The sequence below is a fragment of the Drosophila busckii genome, chromosome 3R (genome assembly GCF_011750605.1).
Source record: "Drosophila busckii strain San Diego stock center, stock number 13000-0081.31 chromosome 3R, ASM1175060v1, whole genome shotgun sequence".
In the NCBI taxonomy this organism is placed as follows: domain Eukaryota; kingdom Metazoa; phylum Arthropoda; class Insecta; order Diptera; family Drosophilidae; genus Drosophila; species Drosophila busckii.
This window is the reverse complement of record NC_046607.1, coordinates 14,351,934-14,379,331: the sequence shown is the minus strand read 5'-3', so window position 1 is coordinate 14,379,331 and position 27,398 is coordinate 14,351,934. Positions and strand designations below refer to the sequence as shown.

The 27,398-nt window shown below is 39.0% G+C and overlaps 11 protein-coding genes across 12 annotated transcripts; 7 read left to right on the top strand and 4 right to left on the bottom strand.

Moving 5' to 3' along the window:
* Window positions 1–689: 689 nt before the first annotated feature.
* On the bottom strand, window positions 690–2,113 carry LOC108602212 (argininosuccinate synthase). The gene is made up of 3 exons (XM_017990259.2): window positions 1,915–2,113; window positions 1,613–1,858; window positions 690–1,561 (listed from the first exon to the last, which is right to left on the bottom strand). Exons 1-3 carry the CDS (start codon window positions 2,083–2,085, stop codon window positions 737–739), a joined length of 1,242 nt encoding a protein of 413 aa, XP_017845748.1. The 5' UTR covers window positions 2,086–2,113; the 3' UTR covers window positions 690–736.
* A 2,636-nt stretch (window positions 2,114–4,749) lies between these two features.
* Window positions 4,750–6,137, top strand: LOC108602541 (terminal uridylyltransferase Tailor). Its single transcript, XM_017990674.1, has 6 exons — window positions 4,750–4,839; window positions 4,903–5,112; window positions 5,168–5,413; window positions 5,496–5,660; window positions 5,722–5,920; window positions 5,978–6,137. Exons 1-6 carry the CDS (start codon window positions 4,821–4,823, stop codon window positions 6,120–6,122), a joined length of 984 nt encoding a protein of 327 aa, XP_017846163.1. The 5' UTR covers window positions 4,750–4,820; the 3' UTR covers window positions 6,123–6,137.
* A 259-nt stretch (window positions 6,138–6,396) lies between these two features.
* LOC108602658 lies at window positions 6,397–7,025 on the top strand. Of its 2 annotated transcripts, none has more exons than XM_017990805.1 (2): window positions 6,397–6,545; window positions 6,605–7,025. In XM_017990805.1, exons 1-2 carry the CDS (start codon window positions 6,451–6,453, stop codon window positions 6,903–6,905), a joined length of 396 nt encoding a protein of 131 aa, XP_017846294.1. In that variant the 5' UTR covers window positions 6,397–6,450; the 3' UTR covers window positions 6,906–7,025. The 2 variants fall into 2 exon arrangements, with proteins under 2 accessions (XP_017846294.1, XP_017846293.1); XM_017990804.1 differs by having other exon boundaries at window positions 6,602–7,025.
* Window positions 7,026–7,077: 52 nt separating this feature from the next.
* Window positions 7,078–10,523, bottom strand: LOC108602795. Its single transcript, XM_017991016.1, has 6 exons — window positions 10,274–10,523; window positions 10,012–10,195; window positions 8,588–9,956; window positions 8,322–8,526; window positions 8,079–8,251; window positions 7,078–8,020 (listed from the first exon to the last, which is right to left on the bottom strand). The coding sequence occupies exons 1-6, from the start codon at window positions 10,395–10,397 to the stop codon at window positions 7,121–7,123; spliced, it is 2,955 nt and encodes a 984-aa protein (XP_017846505.1). The 5' UTR covers window positions 10,398–10,523; the 3' UTR covers window positions 7,078–7,120.
* A 259-nt stretch (window positions 10,524–10,782) lies between these two features.
* Window positions 10,783–13,073, top strand: LOC108602797 (TBC1 domain family member 22B). Its single transcript, XM_017991019.1, has 6 exons — window positions 10,783–11,202; window positions 11,267–11,471; window positions 11,604–11,772; window positions 11,836–12,367; window positions 12,437–12,660; window positions 12,723–13,073. The coding sequence occupies exons 1-6, from the start codon at window positions 10,833–10,835 to the stop codon at window positions 12,855–12,857; spliced, it is 1,635 nt and encodes a 544-aa protein (XP_017846508.1). The 5' UTR covers window positions 10,783–10,832; the 3' UTR covers window positions 12,858–13,073.
* Window positions 13,074–13,375: 302 nt separating this feature from the next.
* Window positions 13,376–15,876, bottom strand: LOC108602796 (exocyst complex component 6). Its single transcript, XM_017991018.2, has 3 exons — window positions 15,748–15,876; window positions 14,598–15,694; window positions 13,376–14,540 (listed from the first exon to the last, which is right to left on the bottom strand). Exons 1-3 carry the CDS (start codon window positions 15,821–15,823, stop codon window positions 13,434–13,436), a joined length of 2,280 nt encoding a protein of 759 aa, XP_017846507.1. The 5' UTR covers window positions 15,824–15,876; the 3' UTR covers window positions 13,376–13,433.
* Window positions 15,877–16,160: 284 nt separating this feature from the next.
* On the top strand, window positions 16,161–18,253 carry LOC108602798 (major facilitator superfamily domain-containing protein 10). The gene is made up of 6 exons (XM_017991020.2): window positions 16,161–16,657; window positions 16,717–16,792; window positions 16,859–17,124; window positions 17,183–17,256; window positions 17,550–18,031; window positions 18,089–18,253. Exons 1-6 carry the CDS (start codon window positions 16,244–16,246, stop codon window positions 18,178–18,180), a joined length of 1,404 nt encoding a protein of 467 aa, XP_017846509.1. The 5' UTR covers window positions 16,161–16,243; the 3' UTR covers window positions 18,181–18,253.
* A 338-nt stretch (window positions 18,254–18,591) lies between these two features.
* LOC108602801 (ras-related protein Rab-11A) lies at window positions 18,592–22,308 on the top strand. Its single transcript, XM_017991024.2, has 5 exons — window positions 18,592–18,657; window positions 18,863–19,061; window positions 21,160–21,281; window positions 21,340–21,688; window positions 21,756–22,308. The coding sequence occupies exons 2-5, from the start codon at window positions 19,022–19,024 to the stop codon at window positions 21,887–21,889; spliced, it is 645 nt and encodes a 214-aa protein (XP_017846513.1). The 5' UTR covers window positions 18,592–18,657; window positions 18,863–19,021; the 3' UTR covers window positions 21,890–22,308.
* An 886-nt stretch (window positions 22,309–23,194) lies between these two features.
* LOC108601317 (protein Peter pan) lies at window positions 23,195–24,673 on the top strand. The gene is made up of 4 exons (XM_017989216.1): window positions 23,195–23,586; window positions 23,653–24,017; window positions 24,078–24,499; window positions 24,555–24,673. Exons 1-4 carry the CDS (start codon window positions 23,254–23,256, stop codon window positions 24,671–24,673), a joined length of 1,239 nt encoding a protein of 412 aa, XP_017844705.1. The 5' UTR covers window positions 23,195–23,253.
* A 29-nt stretch (window positions 24,674–24,702) lies between these two features.
* On the bottom strand, window positions 24,703–25,646 carry LOC108602800 (peptidyl-prolyl cis-trans isomerase CPR6). Its single transcript, XM_017991023.1, has one exon. It carries the CDS (start codon window positions 25,579–25,581, stop codon window positions 24,727–24,729), a length of 855 nt encoding a protein of 284 aa, XP_017846512.1. The 5' UTR covers window positions 25,582–25,646; the 3' UTR covers window positions 24,703–24,726.
* Window positions 25,647–26,096: 450 nt separating this feature from the next.
* LOC108602803 (translationally-controlled tumor protein homolog) lies at window positions 26,097–27,270 on the top strand. Its single transcript, XM_017991025.1, has one exon. The coding sequence runs from the start codon at window positions 26,214–26,216 to the stop codon at window positions 26,730–26,732; it is 519 nt and encodes a 172-aa protein (XP_017846514.1). The 5' UTR covers window positions 26,097–26,213; the 3' UTR covers window positions 26,733–27,270.
* The last annotated feature ends 128 nt before the right edge of the window (window positions 27,271–27,398 follow it).

The window sequence follows — 27,398 nt, the reverse complement described above, 5'->3', positions numbered from 1 at the left end:
TCAGAGCTTATACAGCTGCTAAAGCACTGAAAGTAGCATCTTACAACTTAAAACATTGTACATATTTAAAATTAATTATGCTCTGCACTTTGGTAGAAAAAGTTAACCCTTTGATTCAATTTATCAAATTCAATAAAAGTTAAACAGCATATAATGGACGCTGAAACCAAAAGGAAAAAGTCAAGCAAGCTTAAAAAAGTAGCACACACACACAGATGCACATATATACACACACGCACTGTAGCCTAGCCTAGGCTCTGGCTACATCCTTTACAAACTTGCAAATAATCCCGCAAAACCAAGAGCTTAACTTTTTCACCATTTATGCGGGACAGCAGTGCTTTTTCTACTCCACTCACTGCTTTGTGTAAACAAAAAAAGAAGCAATATTTTTATTTTTTTTTTAACAATTTTGCCGTTTAACAAAGTTAAAATGTCAACGATGTCCCGATCGTGTGCACACAGCCAGCGAAACAGAAACCAAAACCAACAAACGAACAACAACAAGTGCAACAATATGGGAAAAGCTGATGGATAGATAGATACATAGTCTGCGCTGTTCAAACAGAGGATGCTGTACATGGAAGTCTGCCTTCGAGGTTAGCGCCATTTGACTGCAACTTTGTTTACAAACAAAATGATACGTTGCCTGTTTGCAGCTTGTGCTGCATACAAAAATAAGTTTAAGCGCAGGTATAACAGCTTGAATAGCTTTAATATGTTTGATAATTTATTTTCAGTGCTTGTCATAGGCACCGAAAGCGCGTGCATGTTCGCGTATACGCACTGCATTGATGGCTATGAAGCCAGCAGCATCCTGTGGCACATAGCCGCCATGCTCATCCATTGAGACCAGCTGCTTGTTGTAGAGCGAGCTGCCAGTTGCTTGGCGCGCTATGGCGCGACAGTAGCCAGCTGCCAGCTCCATTGTCACTTGTCCAGTGACATGCTGCTGGGACAACTGAATGCATTGACGCACATAGCTGGCCTCGGGACTAAACCAGAAGCCATTGTACACATAGTCGGACATGCGATCACGCAGCAGCTGCTTGGTGCGCAACACCTCGCGATCTAGCGTAAACAACTCCAGATCCTGATGAGCTGCATAGAATATAGTGCCACCGGGTGTTTCATAGACGCCGCGCGACTTCAAGCCCACAAAGCGATTCTCTACAATATCAATGCGACCAATGCCGTAAGTGCCGCCCAAGTCATTCAAATACTTGAGCATTTCCACTGGCGTGCTGTACACATGGCTGCTGGCCAAGTCCTCCACGCCTGTGGGCAGACCATGCTCAAAGTAAATGCAAACGCGCTTCGAGCTGCGCGGTGCGCGCGTCAAGGGGTCGAGTGTCAGCTCGTAGAGACTGCTGGGCGCCACAACATTTGGATCCTCAAGCACGCCAGACTCATAGCTTATATGTAGCATATTGGCGTCGGTGCTCCAAGGTGTTGCCGGCTTGGCGGTAACTTCAATGCCCGCTGCTTGCGCATAAGCAATCAAATCCTGACGTCCTTGAAAGCGTTCACAAAAGTTCACATCACGCCAAGGCGCTATAATCTATAAGAAATAATTATTTATTATATATTTATTGTATTATATGCTGCCTACCTTTAGTTCGGGCATCAGCGCATAAGCGCAGAGCTCGAAGCGCACTTGGTCATTGCCTTTGCCTGTGGCGCCATGTGCCAAGTACTTTGCGCCGTATTTGCGTGCAGCCTCGACTAAAGCCACGCTTATGCAAGGTCTCGCCAATGAGGTGCCCAGCAAATAGCGCTCCTCGTATATTAATCCCATTTGTATCGCTGGCCAAATGTATTGCTCCGCGAAACTTTGCCTCACATCGGCTACAACAATCTGTGACGCAAGTAATGCAAATATTAATTTATAAATAAAGCGCAAAGTGTGCTCACCTCACTGGCGCCTATCTTGAGCGCCTTTTCGCGTGCCATTTGCATATCTTCCGCTTGACCAACATCGGCCAAAACGCAAATAACCTCATACTGCTGCTCCAGCAACCATTTCAATATACAACTCGTATCCAGGCCACCGGAGTAGGCCAAAATTACTTTCTCGGCAACCATTTGGATGCGTTTCTGTTGCACAACTAACGCTGAGCACCAGCTAAGCCTCTTGGCTGCGCTTCTTATCTCTGCCGCTTATCATCAGTCACTATGCGCAGCTATTTAAAACAAAATAGATTTAAAATTATCACTCTCAGCGCATCATGCAGTTGATAAGCACGAATAAACTGTTTGCCTTAGCTTAGCTTTCGTTTGTCACTCTCTTTCTATTACACACAATCTCTTTTCACTCTTAAGCTGTTTACTATTTTTGCAAAGTTTGACTTTTAATCAATGATTAGACTAATTAGTTTGCTTTTGTTTTTGCATTAATGAATTATGTTTAGAATATCAAATGGAAGCCTTCGAAAATTAAGAAATAGTATAGTAGAATTAACAAAAAATTAAGTTTAATTCTATTAAAAATTATATTGCTATATTATTTTTTTGTTTGCATTTTTCGTTTTAAAATCAATGAATATTAAACATACTGTTTAGGCTCTCATGAGCATGAATAAATTGGGCTAGCAACACTTGCGATTACAACTCGAACAAAGCAGAGCTTTATGATTCAATCTATTTAGTCCGCCTTAATAAATTAATATATTTGTATTTAAAATATATTACTTTGTCGTTGAGGAATTTTTGATTTGCCCCCACACATACTTTACACTGATATTCCTTTGTCAAAGGTGCGGATAATAATTTATAACGCGCATTACGAATTTAGTAGTTTATATTAATTACCAAAAAAAATTATATTGCTATTATCTATAAATTTTGTTGCTATGCATTTATCAGAAAGTCTTACATTTCGACTATTTAATATGATAACAGTAAAACGATAAGCATGCTTTACACATAAATCACTTAATCAATGCTATCTGCAGCAAAATCCGTTACAAAATGTATAACAAATACATGTGCACGAATCTGGTATTTCAAACTATTATCAGGAGGTCACACTCGAAAAGTTAACCTAAAACTAGTTACATTTTAAAGTAAATTCTAACCTGTGCAGGTGAAAACTCTCTTATTGAACTATAACTAAAATGACTTTAGGTCAGTGTGCCACTGTTCATATAATTGCATCTACTTACAATTTAAATATGATTTAATTGATATAATTAACAGACTCTTTAGATTTTTGGCCAAATTTGCTGGCGGACATAAGCGTGGCTGATATGTTCTTGCAAGACAATAAATTAAGTTATGTTCAACGTGACCTACAAGAACTAATGGAGGCAACATTCCCAAGCAGCACAATAAGTATTAAGTTATTTGGCTCATATAAACTTGGACTTGCTGGAAAAAATTCAGACTTGGTTTTCTATATTGGCATAGGTAAATATTTTCTTTAGACTTACAAGCTTGGACGATTTAAATTATTATTATATGGCTATAAATAGATAAACACTTAAAGAAATATACTGATAGTCCAACTGAAGAGGTATGGGAACAGCAGAGGAATATTGAGACAGCTTTACGCAGTTCGATTGAAAACTGGAACTATCAGTCTAAGATCGAGAACGGGCCTTATCCAATTGTAACGGCTATACATAGGACAGCAGGTTTAAGCTGCGATATAAGTTCTCGAAACAACTTAGCTGGCCTTCAAAACTATTTGACTCTGTTTCTGTTTCAGTTGCAACCAATAGGCAAGTCTATACTTTTTGAGCCAAGACGACCACATTATTATATAATCTTTTGAAACTTTTATTTAGCACGCCATATGGTTATTTATTTGCGAAAGTGGATAGAAGAAATTGGTCTGAAAATAATGTTTAAAAGTCAGGTTTTAATTGACTTGGTCGTATATTTTTTGCAAATTGAAAATTATTTACCGAGCATCCAAGCATTACAGCTTAATCTTGAGCCCACATTTGGACGTAAGTAATAATGCAATGTACTTAATTATTGTATTTAATATTTAACTTTTAGCTTTAGTTACTTCATTCTGGAAAGTTCCTTTAAGCAGTTTTAATATGACTGAAATAAAAGTGGATGAAGCAGAGACACGCGCAATGCTTAAGAAGTTTTTTAAATTCTACTCAATCTTTGATTTTGCCAATATGGCTGTTTGTCCATATCTTGGACGAACCATAGAACGGGAAAGGCTTGAGGCTAGCATGCCCGAAAGGTATGTTCTGTAGGGAAATACATGCACAATTTATTTAATGCTTTTCTATTATTGACAATGTAGGTATAAGTCATACAAAGGATTTGGAGAAAATCAATTTAAAGGAAAGACAGCTGTTATGCAAGACATTATTGAGCTTAAGCGGAATAATGGCATACATTTAAGGCCTGAACATATTGATTTATTTCAAAAGAATGCATCTTCATAAGTTTGTAAAACAGCTGCATTGAATTAGCCTTCCTGTTAATTATTAAAGCTAAGAAACTAAAAAAAATAAATTCAAGTTTCGTTTTTTGGTTCAATGCATTTATTATAAAGTCTTTTCTTCCAATTGACGATAAACATACTTTACGCAGAGTCAAAGATGTGGATACTTGTTATTAATGTTATAACTTCAAAGGTGCGGATACTTGTTATTTATTTTATAACAAGTATCCACACCGTACCAAAATGATATTTGAGCGACTCCATATAGACGAGTCTAGTATTTTTTATTATAAAATAACTTGTTTTTATGATCTGGTCACACTCAACAATTACAATCAAATTGGTTCAATTTCATTAAAGTTGTAAGCTGCACAATTGAAACTACATATAGTATGAATGAAAATAAAATATGACAGAAAATAGTTTAGGTAAGTATGTCACTCTTAATAAAAGAATATACATTGAACAATTACATTTAATATAATTAACAGACTCTGTAGATTTTTGGCCAAGGCTGCTGGCGGACATAGGCGTGGCTGATAAGATATCGCAAGATAACGCCTTTAGTTACATTAAACATGATCTTGGAGAACTAATGAAGGCAACAATGCCATGCAGCACAATCAGTATTGAGTTATTTGGTTCACGTATACTTGGACTAGCCCGAACAAATTCAGACATGGACATACACATAGCAATCGGTACGTTTATTATTAATTATTATTATTAATATTACTATTATATTATTATGTATAGATAAGCACTTACAGCAATATAGTGAAAAACCAACTGAAGCGGTATGGATATATCAGAGAAATATTGTGACAGCTATTCGCAATTCGAATGTAAACTGGAACTATCAGTTTAAACTCGGGGGAAGATGTCCTATTGTATCGGCTATACATAGATCGACAGGCATAAGCTGCGATATAAGTTTTACTAACAACTTAACTTGCATTCAAAACTACATAGTTAAGTTTCTATTCCAGTTGCAACCAATGGGCAAGTATAAATATTATCTATAAATTTTTTTGCCAAAATGAATAAATATTTATAAAGTTAAGTATACTTAACATTTGTTTAGCGCGCTATATGGTCACTTATTTGCGAAGCTGGATAGAAGAAATATGCCTGAGGGAAGTATTTCGAAGTCATATTTTAATTTTCTTGGTCATCTACTTTTTGCAAATTGAAAATCATTTACCAAGCATCAAAGCGTTGCAGCTTAATCTTGAGCCTACATTTGGACGTAAGTAACAATACTCAATAACAAAATAAGCAATAAGTTTATATATTTAATCTACTTTTAGCTTTGGTTACGACATTCTTTAGAGTTCCTTTAAGCAAGTTCAATATGGCTGAAATCAAAGTAACTGAAGCAGAGACACGCATAATGCTAAAGAAATTTTTTAAATTCTACTCAACATTTGATTTCTCCAAAATGGCAATTTGCACATATCTTGGACGCCCAATAGAACGCGAAAGCCTTGAGGCTAACATGCCTGAAAGGTATGTTCAGTATAAATTTTTTTTAAGTTTTTATGCTTTACTTAGTTTACAACATAGGTATACGTCATACAAAGGATTTGGGGCAAATGAATTTATTGGAAAGACAGCTGTTATACAAGATTTTATACAGCTTGATCGCAATAAAGGCAAAAACTTAAAGCCTGAACATATTGATTTATTTCAAAAGAATTTATGTTTATGAGTTTATTAAATAAATTTGCATTTAAGCCCACTGCATTGTCTTGACCTTGCTGTTAATTATTAAAACTGTCACTCTAAGCACTTGAGATTAAAATAAACTGTCAGGAATTAATGAGAAGCCCCATCATTGGCATTGAAAGTAAAATATTCTGGACTCTCTCATGCTTCACTGCCCAAACGGGGGCAATTGAATCAATTTTTTTAACAATTAATCAATTTTATATTTACATAGGCTTTGAATTAATTAGGATTGCCAAGTATATAAACGCTACCAAATGGCCCAGACAATGCAGAAGGAGCTCAACTGGCACTAGATACACGCATTAAGCATGCGTCAAACACGAACCCATCCTGGTCTTGGTGGGCTACAACTGGTGCTCGGATTCTTGATTCTATTTGGAATTCGGCAGCAAGTTCGAGCCTTGTAAGTAGTGCGATATATTTTCAAATCGAATATATTATAATAGTATTCATTTGCAGCAGAGCACATAACACGTGCAGAGGAAATAATATAATTAAATCAAACTGCACGCTTGGCTTCTATCCATTGGACGATGGCATGGGCTGTGTTTACAACAGTTGCTATAAAGGCTTAGACGAAATGTGCGACCAGGAGAGACATAAATGTATTGAGGAGTTAACTTGCAGCTGTGGTAAATGCATGAATTGTCAAGATGGCAATTGCAACTCCACATTAGGCAGCTGCTCCATGGCTAAGCGATTGAATGTACGCCTGCCTCATTGGTATCATCGGTACCGATGGAATAAGTTAGCGGAACAATGAATACAACCAAACGAATGTCGCAGGACTAAGCATACGCCAGACATATGAGAACTGCTCTTTATACATTTTAACCCATATGAATATTATATGAAACCTATACAAGCATTTGGCATACTAAAGCTAGAGTAATTACAAAATAAAACACTTGTAGTTACTTAAAAATATATGTACGTATTATTTATTCCAAAGATTTTTGTTTAGAGCATGAATTGCCTTCAATAACAATCGGATACCATATTTTCATCATCACGTTTGATGGCATTTAAAATGTCATCCAGCAGGCAAACCAAATTATCACCATGATCGAACCAATCCTCCTGTTGTTTAACCAAGGCATCCAGGTCAAATTTCTCCAGCTCCTTATGCCAATGACGCACAGTAACAGCAAATTGTTTGTAATAGAACTCATCGATATGTCGCTGCTCTGTTTCATGATCATTGATTTGCATTTGTGACTCGAATGCTTTTTCCAGCAGCTGTGAGTCTTGCGAGTTCAATATAGATTCAATTATATCATCTGCCTGATCCGCAGCAATTGGTTGCTCCTCCACAGCTTGAGCACTTGGTGCTACTTCCTCTGGCGCATTAAATACGCTGCTGCTCGCATTATTCGCTGGCGTTGCAAGCGCATCAATATCATTTAGTATAACTTCAAAATCATAACTGCCCAGCTTCTCGTTGAGCACTTTCATGCCACTTACAATAATTTTCAGCACCTCTATGGCATACTCCTCGTTCAGACACTTGAGCACAACGCCGAAATAGCCATACTGCTGCACCTCGGCAAATACTTTTGCTATGCGCAGTCTAATCTCACGCTCCGTTAGTGTAACAATTTTCTTATGCTCTTTCGAAAAGGTAACGGTGGGAAAACTGCCATCGATCATGCCCTGATTGTTGAACTGACGCTTAAATTCCAAGCGCCAAAAGCAAAGCGCATTCGCTTTCACCTCCCAATGATGATCACTGACCACGCAATAGTTTATGGTTGAGAAAAGCGTATTCTTGTACTGACTGGGTATCTTGCGATGTTCGTAGATTTTTCCAAGCGTTATTATGGCCTCGGCGCGCACAATGTCCTCAGTCTCACGATACAGTACATACAACAGATGATCCTGAAAATATTATTATGCAATGTAAATTGAAAATTTAACTTATATGTTTTGCAGCTACCACTAAATCCAATTGACTAAGCCCAACCTCCCAGAGAGCATTAATAGACACCATTTTAGCCAGACATTTGTAGGCGGAGGCTCGCACATAAAGCTCTGCATCATGCTTGGCCATTTCAAAGACAATAGATGGCAGCTTAGCATCGATTAACAACTGTCGAAAAGCGGGAAATTCTGCAAAAGATGTACAAACAATAAGTTAATTCTAAGGCTGAGCGCAACGGACAAAGTTTAATTAACTTACTAATGCGTGAAATGCAGGCAATAGATGTGGTTAGTTCTAATGTAGAATCGCGCACCTCCCACGTTGTATCATGCATGCGCTTTACAATTATAGGTCCCAGGCAAACTAATGCGGAACCCTGCAAATTATCCACCAGTAGTGCCATATTCGGTGATAGAAAATGCTCAACAGACAACTGAACTAGTTTTATGGCCTGCACTGTACACTGCAAGCAGTAAATTATTAAATAATATTAACAGATTAATTATAAATTATGTTCTACATACAGGCGCATCCATGTTGCAGTTCTCCAAAACAAAAGCTAAGCAATTGACTAGACCAATGGTCTCCACTGATTCCTTCCAAGTGATTTTAAAGCGTTCAATTAAGATGCGCAGAGCGACTAAAATGGAATGCAAAACATTCGGATCTTGTATAGCAACCTCTGGGCCAAGTGGATTTTTGTTAAAGAAGTTGTTTGAGCTGCTGCTTTCATGGCAATCTTCAGCCTCCATTGTTTTGCTAGCATCATTGTGGGCAACCACTTCACGCAGTGCATAGAGCAGAGCCTGGCAAACAGTTATAGCCTGCTCCCGATCCATAATATTTTCCAATGAGAGTATGCTGTAAACACATTTTCTGGTCAGCTCTGGTTTAAATAAATTGCCACTGGCAGAACCATCGGGCGTGATGAACGCATCGCGTACAGCGTAGCACAAGCGAAATGTTTGCTCGCAGCACATTTCCAATAGCTTCATAGTATATGAATCGAACAGTTCACTCTTGGATTCGTCGGACATTTGTCGCGCATACTTCATAAAAAATAGCAACGGCATTATGTGAAAACAAATCAATTGATTTTCAAAGAGCACGCGTTCACCCTCAATGAGAATTTCCTTGGGCGCACGTGGGCCCAGTTTTTTCCACAATATATGATTCAATTCGGCCATGTTAACGAGATTAAAGCCATCGCGGCGCTGTATGCAAAACTTAATGAGATTAAAGAAAGATACGCCAAATTCGGTAAATTGTTCCGGTGGATCGGTGCACTCCGGATTCAGCAGCTTTTCATGCACCAATATGGCAAAGTAATAGCTGCAAAGCGTATTCAGTATTTTTTTGGCAAAGTACGGATTATGTGTCATCTCAATGAGTTTCCAAATAGTTATCTCCAGATTATGATGATCACGCAGCAGCGCAACAATCTGTATGCGCTCCTCGCTCACCAGTGTCTGCTGCAATATGTAGGAGAGCAATTCCAGTGTTGAGGACAGTTTATGGAGTAGCTCATTGTCGTCGACGCTTACATGAATGCGATCAGTTTCCATAATGGGTTCATCGCTTATATGCTCAGTTATATAAACGTTCTCATGTATTGGCTTCATTATTTCACCAAGTATTTCTAATGTGACAGCTTGATCATGCAGCTTTTCACAAAATTTGTAGAGCATCTCGTAAAGCAATTGGCGCGCTTCACGCACCACATACAATGTATGATCATTGTTACTGTACTGAATGAGCAGCGTCCAAGTGCGTTGCAGACGCAGAAAGGCCAGACCCATGCTATAGGTGGTCACGGTCTTCATAACGCGTATGCCGCTCAATTTGATTGATGGACTGAAATTACGATCCTGGGCTTGCAGGAAATGTATAACTCTATAAGCAACCGCCATTAGCAACATGTTTACATCTGCAAATTTATACCGCTCACCTGTGCATAATGTCAAGCTCGCGCATTCGTATTATGGTCCATTCATTGGACGCCATATGACTGATTAGATTCAATAAAAACGATATTATCTTAGGATGCACCTTGTGGTAATCATCTGTAATCAATGTCAGGCACTTGTCCACCCATTCAATAATGAAAGCCGACTGCAACACAGCAGCGTTCTCTGTGGAAAGCATATATAAACGCATATATATTGGTAATTAAAAATGCCGCCTGTTGCATACACGCGACAGACACTTACCCTTGGCCTGCAGATGTGATATGAGCTTTTCAAAGTAAACATTGTTGGTTGTGGAAAAGTTGTCACGCAGGAATAGATCGAGTATCCGTTTGAGGCGCGTTGTGACTTCCTCTTGCTTTTGCATCTTGCTGTTAATTATTTCGGTCTACTTGTTGCACTGGCATAGTAATATTTGAAATAATAATGAAATAGCTCTTATCACAATAACAGCAAATAATAACACACACTGCCAAACAGTGTGACCATGCTGCACATGCCGCTTTAGCTTTATATGCGCAACATAATCGTTACTTGTAACTGCCAAGCAAATAGACCGTAAAATGTTAAACAACTACGAAATTCTTTTTAAACTATTAATTAAACATTGAATACGCTTCATACACAAAATGTTTAATAATCTATTGGCATATCATCGCATCAAAAGTTCCAGCTCTAGCTCAGTGTGACCCTACGCTTCTTCGCTTAAAAATCCTCGTTAGGGCGAAGTTTGTGTGTATTTTGCAACAGCTGGTCACCTTTTCTCAGTTGCAATGACGCTGACACTTCGATATTTATTATTATGGACAATGTAGAGCAAACTGGAACAAAATCAGCAACAACACCAACAGACTCATTAGCGCCGTCTCAAGGCACTGCCTGTGCAGCCAAATCGCCATCGAACGTTTTAACCAACGCGACTTCGACATCGTTTTGGAAAAACAGCGGTCGAGCGGTGCCTGGACGGCCCAGTCCCAAACGCGACTTTCACGACAACAGCCAATTGGTCTCAGGTGCTGCGGGCGCGGTGCTACGTGATCGTGGCAACGGCACCGGCATGGTTTCCACCTTTCGTGACTATCAACAGTCTGTGAGTGATGCATGGGACACAGGTGACGATGAGTTTTGCATCATTAGTAGCTCGGAGGCTGCAGCTGTTGCAGCAGCTAACGGTATACAGTGCAATACAAATAATGCATTTTCTTCATGGTACAAAATATTTAAATTTTATTTTAGAAGTGCCGCGCATATCGCGCCAAGTGTCACAATCGGTTGCACTTAATGTCATCGAAACACATTCGCGAAGTAACCAAAACCACGTCATTCCCAATGAGAACAGTGAAAGCGGGATAAACAATGCGGAAATGATAGCTGCCGGTTGCAGCTTTGCAGAAGACAATAAAGAAGACTCAAGAGGCATGCACGATAGTAATGAAAACAGGTGAGAAGAGGTGGAAGGGTAATCAATAAGTCAACAGCCCCCTTAACAGCTGGGCAAATAAAAACATTTACGATACAACTCGCTGTTGAAGTCGCAGATAACAGCAACCAATGTTATGTATGCAATTTGCAGATCCCGTTTACGCAACTATCCTGGTCGGCCGCAGTTACAGAAAATCAGCTCCAACTCACAAGATGGCGAATATGAAACAAAAATTGAAAAGTTTCAATTGTTAATGGACTTGCCGCAACTCGATTTGGTGGCACTCAAAAAGATCAGCTGGTCGGGTGTGCCGCGCAAGGTAAGCATGCGTTGCTATTAAGCTCTTCAACTAATTTTCTAATTCTTTGTGATGCTTTGATAGATGCGCGCTGTCAGCTGGCGTTTGCTATCCAAATATCTGCCACCATGCGCTGAGCGTCGCAATGCGGTGCTGCAGAGCAAGCGACAAGGCTATCAAGATTTGCGACATAATTACTTTAAAGTAGACAGTCAGGATGAGACACAGCAGGACACCTATCGACAGATACATATTGATGTGCCACGCATGAATCCACAAATACCGCTCTTTCAGCAGAAGCTTGTGCAGGAAATGTTTGAGCGTGTGCTCTTCATTTGGGCCATACGTCATCCCGCCTCGGGTTATGTGCAGGGTATCAATGATTTGGTTACGCCCTTCTTTATTGTATTCCTGCAGGAGGCGCTGTCGCCGGATACTGATTTAGAGAAATATGATATGTCTCGACTGCCGGAAGAAACACGTAATACTATCGAAGCAGATTCATTTTGGTGCCTATCCAAGTTCCTGGACTGCATACAGGATAACTATATATTTGCCCAGCTGGGCATACAAGAAAAAGTGAACCAACTGAAAGATCTTATACAACGCATAGATGGTGTGTCATATGCCCAATTGCTTACATAATATATACTAATTATAAAAAATATATATATATTATTTATAGTTAATCTGCATCGTCATCTACAAACGCATGGCGTTGACTACTTGCAATTCTCATTTCGATGGATGAATAATTTGCTAACACGCGAACTGCCCCTGCATTGCACCATACGCCTCTGGGACACATATCTAGCCGAATCCGATGGCTTCGCGTTATTCCATCTGTATGTGTGTGCAGCATTTTTACTACACTGGAAGGAGCAGCTAATGCAGCAAAACGATTTTCAGGTTAGCAATTAATACGATTTTATAAACAACTGAAAACTTTCTAATTGCATTTGTATTTGTAGGGTCTAATGCTGTTGCTACAAAATCTGCCAACCCATAATTGGTCTGATCGCCAAATAAATGTGCTGCTCGCTGAGGCGTTTCGCTTAAAATTTACATACGCGGATGCGCCCAAGCATCTGTCAACGAAGAGTTGACAAAACCCAACCACAAAACCCAAAACACTGCATATACGATACGTAACATAGAAATTAGTTTACAACAACTTGGCGAAATACATAGACACACAAATCGTGCATATACCATTATATAAAGTTTATATTATAAACCACTTGTTATTAGCTCCTGGCGTTTGTGTGTTTTGTTTTACATTTTAATTTGTTTCAGTCCCACTTTTTTAAAAATACATATAAAACAAATTTTTAAGCTTTTTCTGTACATACATACATACATAAATAATATGATATCGATATTTGAAATTTCATACATACATATTTTACACGATTCAAAGTCTGTTTGGGCTAAGATTCATGAATATCAAATAAATAAGCTTCCAAGCGCATATTAAAATAATTGGAATATAAAATAAATTAAGCAACAAGCGAAAATTGTCATTTTTTAAATAAATACTTTTACTTCCTTTGGAAATATAAAAGACACATAATTTTGAAGAACATTAAATTCCTGCAAATATTTAGTGCTATATAATAATTAATATTGTTTTTTATAATTAACGAATGCTCAGCGTAGTTTGATTTTTATAAATATGCCAACTAGCTTTGACGTTCGGCTATGTGCTTCAGTTGCTTGAGCACCGTTTCCAAAAGTTTTTTCTTGTCATTTTTGCGTACCAGCGAGAATATTGGCTTCTTGTCCGCCTCCCGTATCTTTTCAAGTATAACAATTATGGACTGCGGCTGCACCAAGTGATAACGATTCTCCTGCTTGCCATAGTCATGGAAATACGTGCTCCATTCCTCCAATATAAGCAGATCCAATAATTGACGATTGCGTTGAAAATATTTGCTTAGTTCACCTTCGCGCAAGCCCGGTACGGGCTCTGAGGCGGCGAAGAACTCGCATTGCATTAAATCCAAATTGATTTGCGTAAGTGCGCCTGTGGAGATCTGCTTAACCTCATCATCATATAAAATGGAATAGATTTTATCAGCAATGTGCTCACAGGTGCGACGGCAGGCGGCCTGCGCGATGTGTGGCAAGTTATAGGAGAAATTATCAAAGGTGCTTTTCAGATAAGAGATCATGTCTGTGATGAAGGCAGAGGCAATGCCTGGTGGCTCCACCAACAGCCAGTCATAGGCACTTAGCTCGAAAAATTCATCAATCTTGTGGCATATACGCACTGCCACCTGTTTTTCGGCATCCTGGCGCGCCACATTGAACATGGCCGATGGTGTCTGTGTCAAGCTGCGCTCGGTGCTCGTCATATGACATACAAATTCATCGAGAAATGGACCTGCCTTCTCTAAATACTGCGTATCAATGATGATTTGTATCAATTGTATGAGCGTTATGCTCGGCTGACGAAACACAACAGACAGACAGCCGCTAAAGCTGCGCGTGAGCAATAAGTTTGCTGCTTTGCGCACCATGGCAGCCACTTCGTTGGGTGAGAGTGTTAGTTCCTCGGCGAATTTCATGCAGGCATACATAAACTCCTTGGCCTGATGATAAACTTCAGGCACCATGCGTGAGAACGGAAACTCTTTGGGAAATGGCGCGTTCTCCAAATGATCAGAGTGAAATGGAAAACGTTCTATGATGCATTCATACTCTTCTGTATTTTCTACCACCATGGGCACAAATTGTTCCTTGTCCAAAATATCACGGAATACATGTACCCAACGTTGCAGCAGCACCTGAAATCAAATAACTTGAGTTTATAACTACCAATCTCCACTGTAGATGTAACTCACCTCATTGTAATGATCCCTCATATCGTGCAGCAGCTCCCACAAAATTTGCACTGTATACCCGTAGCACTTAAATGTGTTGACGGATAGCATTATGAGATTCTTAATGCGCAGCAAGATATTTGGATCGGTACATGAGCTGGAGCTCATGCTGATTTCATTAACAAACTTTGTTAAAGAACTGGACCAAAGCTCCTCCAGGTAGCTGCTGGTTACCACATCGCCAGCTGTGTTTTTAACATGATCCTCCACAATAAAGAAGCCAACAATAGCACAGATGTATGTCTTGTATGCTTCCAAATTATCGTGCATATTTGGCGGCGGCTGCAGCACTAGTTTGGATTGATCCCGGCGCTGCTGGCGATAGTCCTTCTCGAAGTACTCACGTTGTCCCAAAACCATATAAATATGTAGGCAACGATAAATGGGCGAAAAGTCAATCAAGTCCTGAGCGCTCACATTGCCACCGTCGTCATCACCAGCAGTCTTGTCAGTCTGCTGTTTATGCTCCTGTATTATGGCATTAATATCGCGCTTTTGCAGCTGCTTTGTATGCGTTATGGCCAACTCGCCAATGCGTGGTGAAAACTTGCGTATGTTCTCCAAGAACTCACGAAAATCAGCAGCTGACGAGCAGCGTATATTTTCCTTTATAATCGGTATCTGTGTTTGCATCTGGGTGGCAAAACGATAATTGTGCCGCTGCAAGCGTGACAAGTGCTCCGTCTCCAGTGTCTCCAGCGTACGCAGAGCCTGATAATATTGTTTGTTCTTTGCCTGTTGCGTAAATTTCATATAACACTCCAAGGCTGGCAGACAAGACTTAAGCGCCTCAATAGCGCTGGCCAGATTCGATTCAATTTGCCTTGCACGCACCAGATCGTTGCCCTGTTGTATGAGCGATGCACTAATCGTGCGCAAGGAAGTGTCAAGTGAATGGACCTCATCATGCAGCTGCTTGGCTTGCGTCCGCACCTGTAGCAGTTCCTGTATGGAGTCAATGAAGCCCTGATAATATAAATTACATATGCGTTCAATTTCCTTATCGTGACTACGTATGCGCTGATCCAGTTGCTCACTAATGGACTTGCTATTGTTGCCTGTAAGTGGGCGTTATTCAGACAATGTATTACCGGCTTGACGATTTGCTTACCTTCAAGTATGGACCGAAAAGTGGGTCCCCAATAGTCGTCCACGGCTTCAATGTCTTGTACCGTGACTTTCGACATAATTTTTAAATATTTGTTTATGATTTATGTTCTTTTCGTCAATCTTAGTCAACGCCTGGATGGCAGTGTGCTGTACAGCGTTGCGATTTTAGCGATTTAATAGATAGAGTTAGCTTTTTAAAATTGTATAATCTAACATAAATACTAGATTAGTATTAGCTATATATCCTCATAAGAAATAATTAGATTATTATTGTATATAAGTTGGACCTTTAAGTTTTAATTTTGAATGCGTGGCAGAAGCATAATTTATGACTACAGCCATTTCTAGCTATTTTAATTAATTTAGCTATTTAATCCATGAAATTCTAGCATCTCTGAACGTATCTGCTTAAGTAGTAGTAAAAGTTTATATCAAATGTTTGGTAATGCAATCTGACCGTTGCTGGGCTACATTCAACTTTCTCTTCTGGTGCCAACATGTCCACGGTACGGAATCGCCAGACGGAAGTGCTACAACAACGGAGCGGAACCAGCAACAACAATAACAATGATAAGCCTACAGCATCAAACGAGAAGGAGAAAAGTGATCCTATGATCTACATTATATTTGTATCGCTACTTTTTGATTTGCTTGCCTTCACCATCATTTTGCCGTTGCTGCCATCGCTACTGGAGCACTACCGTTTGAATGATAGCTCCGGCTTGTATGCATCTCTTACGACGCGTGTACAATGGTTCCAGCAGCTACTTGGCGCACCAGATCGCTATCTATCTGTGCTCTTCGGCGGCTTTCTCGGCTCCATGTTCAGTTTTCTACAGTTTCTAGCAAGTCCAATTGTTGGTAGCTTGTCAGACTACTATGGACGTAAACCAGTACTGCTAATATGCGCCGTAAGTGTCTTTTTGTTTTGTATGTACCTAATGTGTTACATTAACCAAATTTCTAACAGCTGGGCATAGCGCTGTCGTATCTTCTCTGGGCCTGCTCCAGCAACTTTGCGCTATTTGTTATTGCGCGCATTGTGGGTGAGACCAACTATTTAGTGTTTACCTAATATCAGATAACTACGTTGTATCATATACTTGCAACAGGTGGCATTAGTAAGGGCAACATTTCGCTATGCATGAGCGTTATTACGGATGTGTCCAGCGTGCGCACCAGAGGACGCGGCATGGCACTGGTTGGTGTTGCCTTCTCGCTGGGATTCATAGTGGGCCCCATGATTGGCGCAATGTTTGCCATTTTCTCGAATAAAACAGCCAGCGCTTGGTTTGTTTTACCCTCGCTGCTAGCATTTGGTTTGGCAATGGGCGATGTTTTGCTTATTATTTTCTGCTTACGTGAAACTCTGCCAAAAGTAAGTATTTAATTAAAATATGCTTTATTTTTATCATTTCGTACTCATGCATTTGTAGGAGAAACGTGCCAAGGAAATCTCATCAGCCCTATCATATGGCTTGCAATTGCTCAACGTCTCTGCCATATTTAGGTTAGTTGGTATTGATTTAATTAACGTACTTGGCTGACTCAGTCGTGTGAATTTATCAAGATTTTAGTATTGTTTACTTACTGCCACATATGAATATGTAAAATTATGCCAATTCATAGCTACAACAACCAACCTAACAGGTTTCCAAATTGTTGTAGTTGCTTATTCTGTTATCTTTACCGGCAATACGGCACGTTCTTAGCGCCTACATTATCAAATGACATTGGGTTTTCACATATTGTTTAATTAAAATAGATGGCATGAGTAATATTAAAAACTTTTTATATTTACAGATTTGCTGCAATCAAAAATGTGCCCAAAAAGGATATACAATCTCTACGATCCATTGGACTCATATACTTTACATATCTTTTTCTATATTCTGGCCTAGAGTTTACCGTTACGTTTCTTATGTACCATAAATTTGGCTACACATCAATGGATCAGGCGAAGATGTTCCTTACTACAGGCATCATAATGACACTGCTGCAGGGTTCAGTAGTGCGCCGTCTGCCAGAGGCCAAGATTAAGAGCTATGCCATCTTTAGTTTGTATTTAATCGTCCCAGCCTTTGTTTTCGTGGGCTTGGCCGAAAATAGTCGCATGCTTTATGCCGGCATGACATTATTTGCCATCTCAACGGCATTTGCCGTCACCTGTCTGACCACCTTGGTCTCCAAATACGGTAACGATGATCAGAAAGGCTCAGTATTAGGCATATTTCGTTCTTTGGGAGCGCTGGCACGTGCCCTAGGTCCGGTTGTTGGGTCCATAGGTAAGTCTTATAAAAAAATATGCAAATACAATTTATTTGATTGCTTTGTATTTGCAGCATTTTGGTGTGTTGGCTCCAAGATAACATACATAGCCGGCGGCGTATTTCTCATTTATCCAGCCATTGCCTTACAACGTGCTCGTATTTAAAGTGCTATAAGTACAAAGTTAGTTATTTATTTTCCAGAACAAAATGCAACCGCTAGTATTAACTGCATTGTATACTTACACTTTTGGATTCTTATACAAAATATAATTTTTATATTTCTTTTATAATTGCTGTTTTTCATTACTTGCAATGCGATTTTTAAAATTATAACGTCTACGGTCCGTACTGACGTCATCAATATGGCGTCTCAGCTGTGTTCAGAGCTGCCAGATTATCATCAATAAAAATACTAAGCTTACTTTTTAAGCAAATATCTGAATGCGACAATAATTAATAATAATTGACAACCAAATAAAAATCTCGCAGCATGAATGAGGTTGTATGAAAGACAATTATTTCATTACAATACAATATATATACATAATAAATACTAAAATCTGGCCACTTGCCTTGTCATTCGCTCAGTCGCAGCCAACTTCATGTTGTTGAGTATGTATATTGGGAGTGACTAAGTCTAAGTGAGTGTCGCGTATAAGAAAAATTATAAATAAATGCATAAAAAGCCACAAAAAGTGGCAAACTTTAATCAAATTAGTTGGTGCATAAGGCTCGCCCCTAATTTTGTGCATAAAAACCAGTTGAAACACCGCTCACATCGCATAACGAATTGATATAATTTTTCTTTTCTTTATATTGTCCCGTTTACAACTACAAATAAAACAGTGTACAAAGTGTGAAAGCAAAATACACGAATAACGCAATAAAGTATCAGCGGCGTGCAAGGATTATTGGATTTAAGTTTTACACAGGACAGACGGACCCACACATACAAACATCACGCAGCAAAATCGGAGGAGTATAACTTTATAAAACACAACAACAATGGGAGCAAGGGAAGACGAATACGATTATCTGTTCAAAGGTGAATTAACAACATGACTTGGATATCGTCATATGTACATACATGTGTATGTATGTGCATATGCTTATGTTCATAAAGCTGTGTATGTGTGTATATGAGACGACTCTCAATTCACTCACATGCAAAACAAAAAAAAAGTAATTAATTATGTGTTAGCCTGTGACTAGCCAATTGTCTGGCCGTTGACCATGAGGGAAACATGACACAGGATCCACAACTGAGCTTGTAAATTTGATTTCACTGCAGTTCAATGGCACTAATTGAAATTAATTGGAATAACAAATGCCGTCTATGCAGTCCATGCACTCATGTTTATAAATACACACACACACACAAGTGCACAAGTGTAGTTTAGTATATGTGAAGTCTAATCAAATTAATTTATCGAAATATGTACATATCATACAGTATTTTAAATAATACGCCCCTTAGCGCTGCTAACTATTTATAAGCTTAATATTCATATTGTTTTTAAGAGCTTAGCACACATTCTCTCTTGGCTAGGGTGCCAGTACCTGTATGCCGCCCCCTCTTTGGTTTACTACCACACGCGTAACTACTTTGCCGTTAACTGCTGTCAGTTTGTCATTGCGTTTCCATTGCTGTTCGTTCTTCGGCAGCAGCAGCCAGCGTGACACGTTGCATAAATCGTAATTCCATAATTATAGAAGAAAGTACTTAGTTATTGCTTTGATTAGATTTGCCGTAACCAATACAAGCTTGTTTTAATATGTAAATATTAGACTACGTTTATGCATATCAGTATATTATTTGTTTTCATTGTTAGCTATTAAAGTAAGGCGCAAATTAATCATTCTTTTGCTTGTCGTTCATTTTTAATTGAATTTTTGCCATTTCTTTTGCATATGTTTATTTAGCTCGCTTTACACATATGTATGCACACACATACATTTATACTATATATATATATCTGTTTGTTATTTAGTTGCTCTCTTCTGTGCTCTGCCTACACACTCACGCTCTCTTTAACTCTCTCTATCGCGACTTCATATGAAGCTTCGTCATACTTGTAGCTTTACGCAGCGGATGTTTAAAGCCTCAGTTTGCGGATAGCACAGTGATTCAAGATCAATTGCATGCATAGAAATTACTGTTAACATAATTCTATGGAATGTACACCCCTTAAATGGTTTGCCACCGCATGCGGGAGCATTTAAATCATAGACTCGCGCTCCATATACTTCCCACTTGATTTTGTCAGCTTCAAAACATTCGGTTTGTGTGTGTGTGTGCTTAGGTATTTTGAGGTCAGCAGTTCTCAATTTTCTCTTTGTTCTATGTAGTTTGCATGCAGTAAAAATGTTTTACGCCTTGGGAATATACGACTGGCTTTCTATGTTTTGTATCTTTTGATGATAAGAATCTCATGATGGCAATTGTCAAAACTATAAACGAGATAGAAAGAAGAAAGCTTTGACAATTAGATTTGTACATGCATAAGTACTTAGAATGACTGTGACTCATTAACAAGAACTTAATGATAAGCGCTTAATCAGGCACCAAAGCAAATGAACAAAAATCATTTTTTATGCCTAATGTATTTCATATTTAACGAAAAAGTAATATTAGAAACGCTGTCGATCGCCAAATCATAGAAGCTAATGAGTCACCGTTATTGTATTTGTGAGCTGCTGTCAAGCAATCAACACCAATACTAATAAGCTTCAGGCAAGCAGAGAGTGAAAAGAGAGTGTTGTCGCATGCCAGATAATCCAACTAGAAAAACGTTGTAATTTACGACTTGCAAAAAGGTTTCATCCATAATCAATTTATTAAAGGCTACAGCCACGACCTATTAAACGCTTGGCAGGGTGAAATTTATACTCCTTCCAAAAATTAGGCAGCATAGCAATTTTATACGCCGGCTGACCTTCAGGCACGCGCGCCTTATTTACTGCCCATAGCTTTAGCTGAGAACGTAGGGAAGAGAGAGAGAGAGAGAGAGAGACCCCAACCAAGCAAGCTGCGTACAATTATGCAACTGTTAGACAGAAGCTAGCAGGAGAAATATGACGTAAAGTCATTTAGTTCGTTGAATTTGTGTTTAATTGATTATATTTTTGAACACATTTTGCAGTCGTGCTTATTGGTGACTCTGGCGTTGGCAAAAGTAATTTGCTGTCACGTTTTACGCGCAATGAATTCAACTTGGAGTCAAAATCGACAATTGGCGTTGAGTTTGCAACGCGCAGTATAGAGGTTAGTAGTGTATAGTATATAAGAACGAGTTAAACTTATGGATTCATGTTTGTAACAGGTTGATGGCAAAACAATCAAGGCGCAAATATGGGATACGGCTGGACAGGAGCGTTATCGAGCCATTACCTCTGCATATTATCGCGGTGCTGTTGGTGCGCTGCTTGTTTATGACATCGCCAAACATTTGACATATGAGAATGTTGAGCGATGGTTGCGAGAGCTGCGTGATCATGCCGATCAGAATATTGTTATTATGCTTGTTGGCAATAAGTCCGATTTGCGACACTTGCGCTCGGTGCCGACGGATGAGGCGAAGCTGTTTGCCGAACGTAATGGCTTAAGTTTCATAGAAACATCAGCCCTTGACTCGACGAATGTTGAAACCGCATTCCAAAACATACTCACAGGTACGAATACATTATTTCCTGTTAATTTTATTCCACCTGCTAATCCTTATTATGATTGCCTTTGCAGAGATCTATCGCATTGTATCGCAGAAACAAATTAGAGATCCGCCGGAAGGTGATGTTATTCGTCCCTCTAATGTGGAGCCCATCGATGTTAAGCCGACTGTCACAGCCGATGTACGCAAACAGTGCTGTCAGTGACCGCCTCAAGCATTTGTCGTCGTCGTCGTCGCCGCCGCCGCCGTAGCAGCAGCATCTACCCGCAACAACAGCCAGAACAGCAACAGCAAGAGCAACAATAATAAAAACAGCAATTACAACTACAACAATAGCATCAGATGTTATTTTTTAGAACACAGCCACAAGCAGTGTGTTATCTATGCATAAAGCCAGCCAGCCAGCCAGCAAGCAACAACAACATCAAGAAAATTAATAAAACACCAAGCGCATCATCAACATCCGGCTGTAGTTAACTGCAGTTTAAACTGAAGTTAATACATACATATTTATCTGAGAATATGTATCGTACAAAGCTTACGACGGTCGAGCAAAAGAAAATATAAAAACTAAAACACTCCAAAATTCAGTTTAAGCTGTAGCTATAACTATCATTTATATATGAATATACATAAATGCTAATATTAAAAATATTAATATTATTACTTTTTCGCAAAACATAAATACATAGTTGTAATTTTCAAAAGAAACACATCATCGCTATGTACGTTCTATTAGTCGCCGCATTGTTTTCCAGCAAAAAAAAAATTGGCATATATAAAAGAAAAACTGAGAATTGACTCTTGGCCTGGCCCTGTTTCATTAACGACTATAAACTTTAATAACGATTACCGCTATTCCCTGATTTATTAGCGTCAGAGCTGCTCTTGTCGTTGCAAACACTTGATTTAGTTTGATGTAATTCTTTTGTACGCATAAAATGAGCATGGGCGTTGCAAAGCCCATTTTATATTGCAATTAGATTTATAAATGCATGTGCATATATTTTTAGCTTTTATTACACTTTGAAATTTGGCCACAAAACGAAATTCTTTAAAACTAGCTGATAATTAACAGTTGTAAAACAGCAAGAGCAGGAAAAACAAAACAAACAAATACTACTAAAAAAAATATCCTTTGTGTTTGCTATGTTAAGTGTGATTAAATAAATATAATTTAATTAAATTTGCCTTGCATATTTTGTTCCTACTTGAATATTGTTGTACTTTTAAGTATTGGCGCCAACAACAGAAATTTCGTTATATTCATGTAACTTGAAAATGAATGAAACCACTTCTAGAATGATTGAAATCTTTTAAGCCCAGCTTAAGACTTTATTAGTTATAGTTGGTAACAAAACAATTTATAATAGGAATTATCAAAACGTTCATGCTGAAGATAGATTTAAAAAGAAAAAATGTATTTAAACGTACTTACAATCATTGCAATCATTATTCGTATTGCTATTATACATATCGCATAACAATATATCGATAAATCGATAACAACTCTGCCAGTTAACACGTGCGGTCGTTTAATTTTGTTATTTATAAGTAAATGAAATAAACATGGGAAAGGCAAAAAAGAAGGTGCATCCCAAAACGAGGACGGCGGCGTTCAAGGCAAGCGAGCCCAGCGAAATAGTAGAGGCGCCCCACTCCTTTATAATACATCGTGGTCTGTCATGTCCCTATATAACAGATTTAACAATAGATTTTCGGCGCATAATGGAACCGTTTACTGCGACCAATTTGCGCGAAAAGAAAATGAATCGCATCAAAGATTTTGTGAGCCTCAGCAGTTTCTTTCATGTCTCACACATGGGCATCTTTAACAAGGCGTCCACACAACTGTCCTTTAAAGTGGTGCGCTTGCCGCGTGGTCCATCGCTGACATTCAAGGTTTGTTTTGACTGGCGGTGTCGGCTTACACAGTTGGTGTTCACACACTTTACGTTTATTCCACAGGTGCATCAATTTACGCTTGCACGTGATGTCATTTCGAGTAGCAAGCGACAAATGTTTGATGTGGATCATTTCAAGCATGCGCCTCTCGTTATTATGAACAACTTTAGTGGCGATGGCAAACACCTGAAGCTAATGGCCACAACGTTCCAGAATATGTTTCCATCCATCAATCTGGCTCAAGTGAGCATAGATACCATTCGCCGCTGCGTACTCTTCTCCTACAATACGGAAACCAAACTTGTGGACATGCGACATTATTCAGTGCAAGTGGTGCCTGTGGGCCTCAAGCGAGCCGTTAAAAAGATAGTCAGTGGCACTCTGCCTAATCTAAACAAATGCAATGAAGTTGTGGATTTTGTGACTAGGTAGTTTGGCTTGCTAACAAAATTTGTTATTTAGCTTATTAACCATTGTTATACTTTTAGGGATGGCTATGCCTCGGAGTCTGAAGTCGAGGATGATGAACAGTCACACGTTGTGCTGGCTCAGACACTAAAAAGCAAAGGCAACTTGGAGGATTCCAAAAGCTCGGTGAAGCTACATGAAATCGGACCACGTCTGACAATGCAACTTATTAAAATCGAAGAGGGTTTGTTGACGGGTGAAGTGCTGTATCACGATCACGTCATCAAGACAGAGGATGAGAAGGAAACGTTGCGTAAATTAATTGAAAAGAAACGCAAGCTGAAGGAGCAGCGCAAGAAGCTGCAAACAGAAAATCGCGCAAAGAATCTAAAACTGAAAAAGGAGCAAAGCAAATCCAAGCGCGAGGACGGCGATCGTGACAGCGAGGCAGACGATGATGCTGAGTACTACAAGGAAGAAGTGGGCGAGGCACCGGACGAAGGTGGGTCCAAACAAAACAATATAATGCCGTCATTAACCAATTTAATCTTTTGCAGAGCTTTTTAAAACTGATAATAACTCATCGCGCAAGAGGCCTAATTTGACTGGCGGCATGAAATACAAAAATAAGAAGCCCAAAACGGATGTAAAAGGTGTAAAAAAATCAAAAAAATAGTACTATAAAAATATTTTTATTAAATGCTTAACATATTTTTTATTGTAAAGAACTCAACTAAACATACGCTGCACAACCTGCTTATAGTTAGCTTTGCTACTCTTCCAGCTGGTGGCTATATTCTCAAGCAATTTAGTAAACTCTCGCTTCTTCTCATAGTTGGGCACCCGTTCGATGGTAAGCTGAGCTTTCTCAAACTCTTGCATGTGGTAGTAGGCCAGGGCACGGCGATAAAGGCTCTTCTCGCTAGGGTCCTCCTGAGTTTCCACAAAATCCGTGTGATAAATGACATGCTCATAACGCTTCTCCTGCAGCATACATGCAGCTATATTTGTTTGGACTTGCACGAAGAGCGTCTCCAATTCGCTACCTTCAATGCCTTCTATTTTGCTATCCAATTTATCAAACGGTTTATAGGTAATGAGTAGCTTGGCCGCACGCACAAAATAGTCGAAGGCAAACTTTGGATACGTCTTGTACATAGCGACACCATTTTCTTTATACTGCAATGCCAGCTTATGCAGTTCAGCTCCTTTCAACGTCTCAATCTGTGTATTTATGACAATTAATTCCAGCTTAAGCTCAAACTGAAGAGTATCGCCAGATTTAGTTTTAATGCTGCAAGCTGAAGTTTCGCCCGCTATAAACTGCTGCATCAACAGTTCCAAGTAGCAATCAATAGGGGTGACAGCTGTGCCCATTTCCATCTCATGCTGACTCTCATCATTGTTAGCCAAGTATTTGCTTGGCCGGTCTCCCAAGTTTGCACATGATTTGTTTACTGTAAATATCAAGGTGCTAATGGCGAGTGGTTTCTCAACGCAATGAAGCTGCAGATTTAGATTTAACACTTTTTTATGCAATCCTCGTGTGGCATCGGTCCACTCATTGCCAATATACCAATCCATGCTTGAGTAAGACAGCGCAGAGTATTAGTTATTATTTTATTTTACAAGCTTCCTTTTGTTTTCGTTTGTTGCAATATCGATTGAGTGGCAATATCGATATTTATAGAATATTTTAAACTGTGTATTTATTTTCACATACTAATATTATTAGCACAAAAGTGTAACAAATTTACAAAGCATATATTGTCAAACAATTTTTTTCAGGTGTCGAGAAATTTATAAAATACTTATATTTTAATTTTGCAAATTGAATTTTCATTTGGTTTAGCCACTAAGCATACAACACTTAGTGGTTTAACGTAGTTTATCGATCGCCGGCAATTCTGGACAATACGTTTCACTTCTATATCTGGTATTTTTTTTGGTCGCCACTAATAGTGAGTCACACTATATTATTGTGGATAATACTTGCTTGCTTGTTGCGTTCTTCTATCTTACTCGCGCTCATTACATTTCTCTTGCTGTACTGCTCGCACGATTATATGTGGATAATATGTGCTAAAACAAACGGCCATTTTTTTCTTTTTCGCTGCTTCAGCGCGTGGCATAGTTGTGGTCCCGGTTGTGCGTCGTTGTAATTGCATTTTTTGCAAGGAATTTTTGCTGGATATTATAAAAAAACCAACGCCAACATGAAAATCTACACTGATATCATTACCGGAGACGAGATGTTCGCCGACACCTACAAAATGAAACTCGTTGATGAGGTTATCTATGAGGTCTATGGCAAACTTATTTCCCGCAAAGAGGGTGACATCGTACTTGCTGGATCTAATCCCTCCGCCGAAGAAGCTGATGAGGGCACAGATTCCACCGTAGAGACTGGTGTTGATGTGGTTTTGAACCACCGCCTTTCGGAATGCTTTGCCTTTGGTGACAAAAAAAGCTTCACCCTGTACTTGAAGGACTACATGAAGAAGGTGCTGGCCAAGCTGGCGGAGACTGCCCCAGATCAGGTCGAGGTGTTCAAGACCAACATGAACAAAGCCATGAAGGACATCTTGGGTCGTTTCAAGGAGCTGCAGTTCTTCACTGGCGAATCCATGGACTGCGACGGCATGGTTGCAATGTGCGAATACCGTGAAATCGACGGCCAAAGCACGCCAGTCCTAATGTTCTTCAAGCACGGTCTGTTGGAGGAGAAATGCTAAGCTCCAATAGTGTGTATGTTCTTTCAGTGGCCTGCGCTGAACAGCAAGCAACAACAATGCAGCGCCGCCGAACAAAGAGCAGCTACCAACGTACATACATACAGATTTAGCCGAAAAACTCATACTCACGCAGAACTTTTATATTCAAGCAAGCACTAACGGATTTCTTTGGTTACAGTTATTTTTAGCAACAGTTTCAAAATTCATGTTTATGTTCTATGCAGATCGTAACTTAAATTTTGCATTTGATTTGATTTCAATGTATTATGATAATGATGTAGTAAAAATGAATGTAGCTGTTAAATTATATTATGAAAAGGGCAACAAAATTATTTTTAGTTGTATCCACAAGGTCAAGCGGAAAGCGGGCACAACACCACCCTGCCATAATGCAACGTAGTTTAAAACAAAACTAATTAAATTATGGTCTATTGAGAAAGCAGTGTAAATTTCATATTTTTATAGCAGCAATGCAATTTTCTGTATACTTTCGTTTACGTTTCAAAATACATGTCGAATAACAGACGCAAATCAAACAGAAACAAGAATTTGTATGTACTAAAAATATAAACAAAATACCAACATTAAACGAAAAATAATATACAAAAACTAAAGACAAAATTAATGATTACTTTATTTTTTACATTTACATAGGTTTAGGGGAGT